At 34.1% G+C, this 1,612-nt stretch overlaps 1 protein-coding gene across 1 annotated transcript; it reads left to right on the plus strand.

Moving 5' to 3' along the window:
* Positions 1-685: 685 nt before the first annotated feature.
* On the plus strand, positions 686-1,240 carry LOTGIDRAFT_175999 (hypothetical protein; the record flags this gene model as incomplete). Its single annotated transcript, XM_009064452.1, has 1 exon — positions 686-1,240. The coding sequence occupies one exon, from the start codon at positions 686-688 to the stop codon at positions 1,238-1,240; it is 555 nt and encodes a 184-aa protein (XP_009062700.1).
* Between the last annotated feature and the right edge of the window lie 372 nt (positions 1,241-1,612).

The raw sequence follows: 1,612 nt of genomic DNA on the forward strand, positions 1-1,612 counted from the left end.
GTTTTTAAGTGATACTCCATGTCCTTGGAATCTAATTCTGTCTTACTGTATGACGTCATTTCGAGGTCATGTGAGATGCGCGCGCCTAAAACCATCATTAGTGTGTCTAACCATCGAGGTGAAAGCACCTCTCAATAGTCGATCTCTAATTTTCTAAATATTTTGAGAAATTCGACTTAGGCCTATGACCTGTGGTTTAGTTGAAATCTAGTGAGGCCATTATTTTATTAATTTAAGTTGCTACGAGATAGCACTATCTGTCGTTAATCGACAATTTTTTTTTTTTTTTTTTTTTTTTTTTTTTTAAAGCATTTTCTTGAGATTCGAGAAAATGGCGGATTCTACGAAGAAAAGTTTAACTTCTATTCGGCCAGCAAGTCAACTTTTGATCTCGCTAGTATAATTTTTGAAAAAGATAAAAGCAGAAAGTCTGTAAAAGGGACTGATAGTTTTAAAACTAGCATTAAATCAACTGCAACTGGTGAAAATTTAGAAAAGGTCACATGCAGTCCGAGTGAAATGGCGGCAAGAAATCGACCGTCCTCATCCAAAAATAAAGATGATGCAATCATCGAAACTGCAAGTTTTTCAAAAGATAACAGTCAAACTTTTGCTGACTTTAAAATGGAAATGCATGAAATGCATAAAAAGTCTTTTGAAGAAATTCAATTAATTATTGCATTCGATGGATAATTTACGACAACCAGAAAGTCGTCGTACAGATAAAAGACCCATTTGTGGCCGGAAACGAGTTATTTCTGAATCTGATGTCAACAACGATAGATCAGAAGGTGAAATTTACGAAAATTCAGACCCTGATTTTCTTTTGACTCAAAAGAAGTATAAGATCCCGAAGTTGGATAAAAAGAGAGCCGGGGGAGAAAATCTGGACATAATACAACAAATTAATGAATTGTTGGAGCAATCTAATGATGAAAGAGATCATCAAGACCATGAAAAAGATGACGACTCAGAAAACGATTTTGAAAAGTTTCTTGAACAAGAATATTCTGTTGTGGATAAAGTTGGCAATGTTTTGCCAGCAAAAGTTGCTGACATAATTAAACACATGTTTAATACTAAGCAAGCTGATGATCGGTCAAAAGGAATAATGGAAAAATACCTGAGACCAGGGAATATTGAATTATATCCTCAAAAGATCAATACAGAAATTTGGGGGCATCTGAAAAAGGAAACCCAATTCAAAGACATTGACTCTTTCAAATTGAGTGAAAATTGATAAAATGTTCATATGCTGTTATGAGCTTAGTAGAACTGTTATTAAAATCTAAGAAACAGGACAAAAAGTCAGATGATAAAGACAGTAGTCTGTCTTCTGGGATTAAGACTGGAATGGATGCTCTTTCATTACTTGGCCATATAGTGCAGGATCATAATCAGATTAGACGTGATAGTTTAAAGGTAGACTTAAATCTACAATATAAAAAATTGTGCAATCCTTCTCATAATACTGATACTGGATCAAGTAAATGGTTGTTTGGTGATGAACTTGGTAAACGTGTAAAAGACATAAAAGAAACAAATCAAGTTGGTTCATCAGTGACCAGTGGAAGCCGTCTATATAAAAGCGTTTCAAGATTTAATTCTAGAT

This window comes from Lottia gigantea (assembly GCF_000327385.1).
Source record: "Lottia gigantea unplaced genomic scaffold LOTGIsca_621, whole genome shotgun sequence".
Classification (NCBI taxonomy): domain Eukaryota; kingdom Metazoa; phylum Mollusca; class Gastropoda; family Lottiidae; genus Lottia; species Lottia gigantea.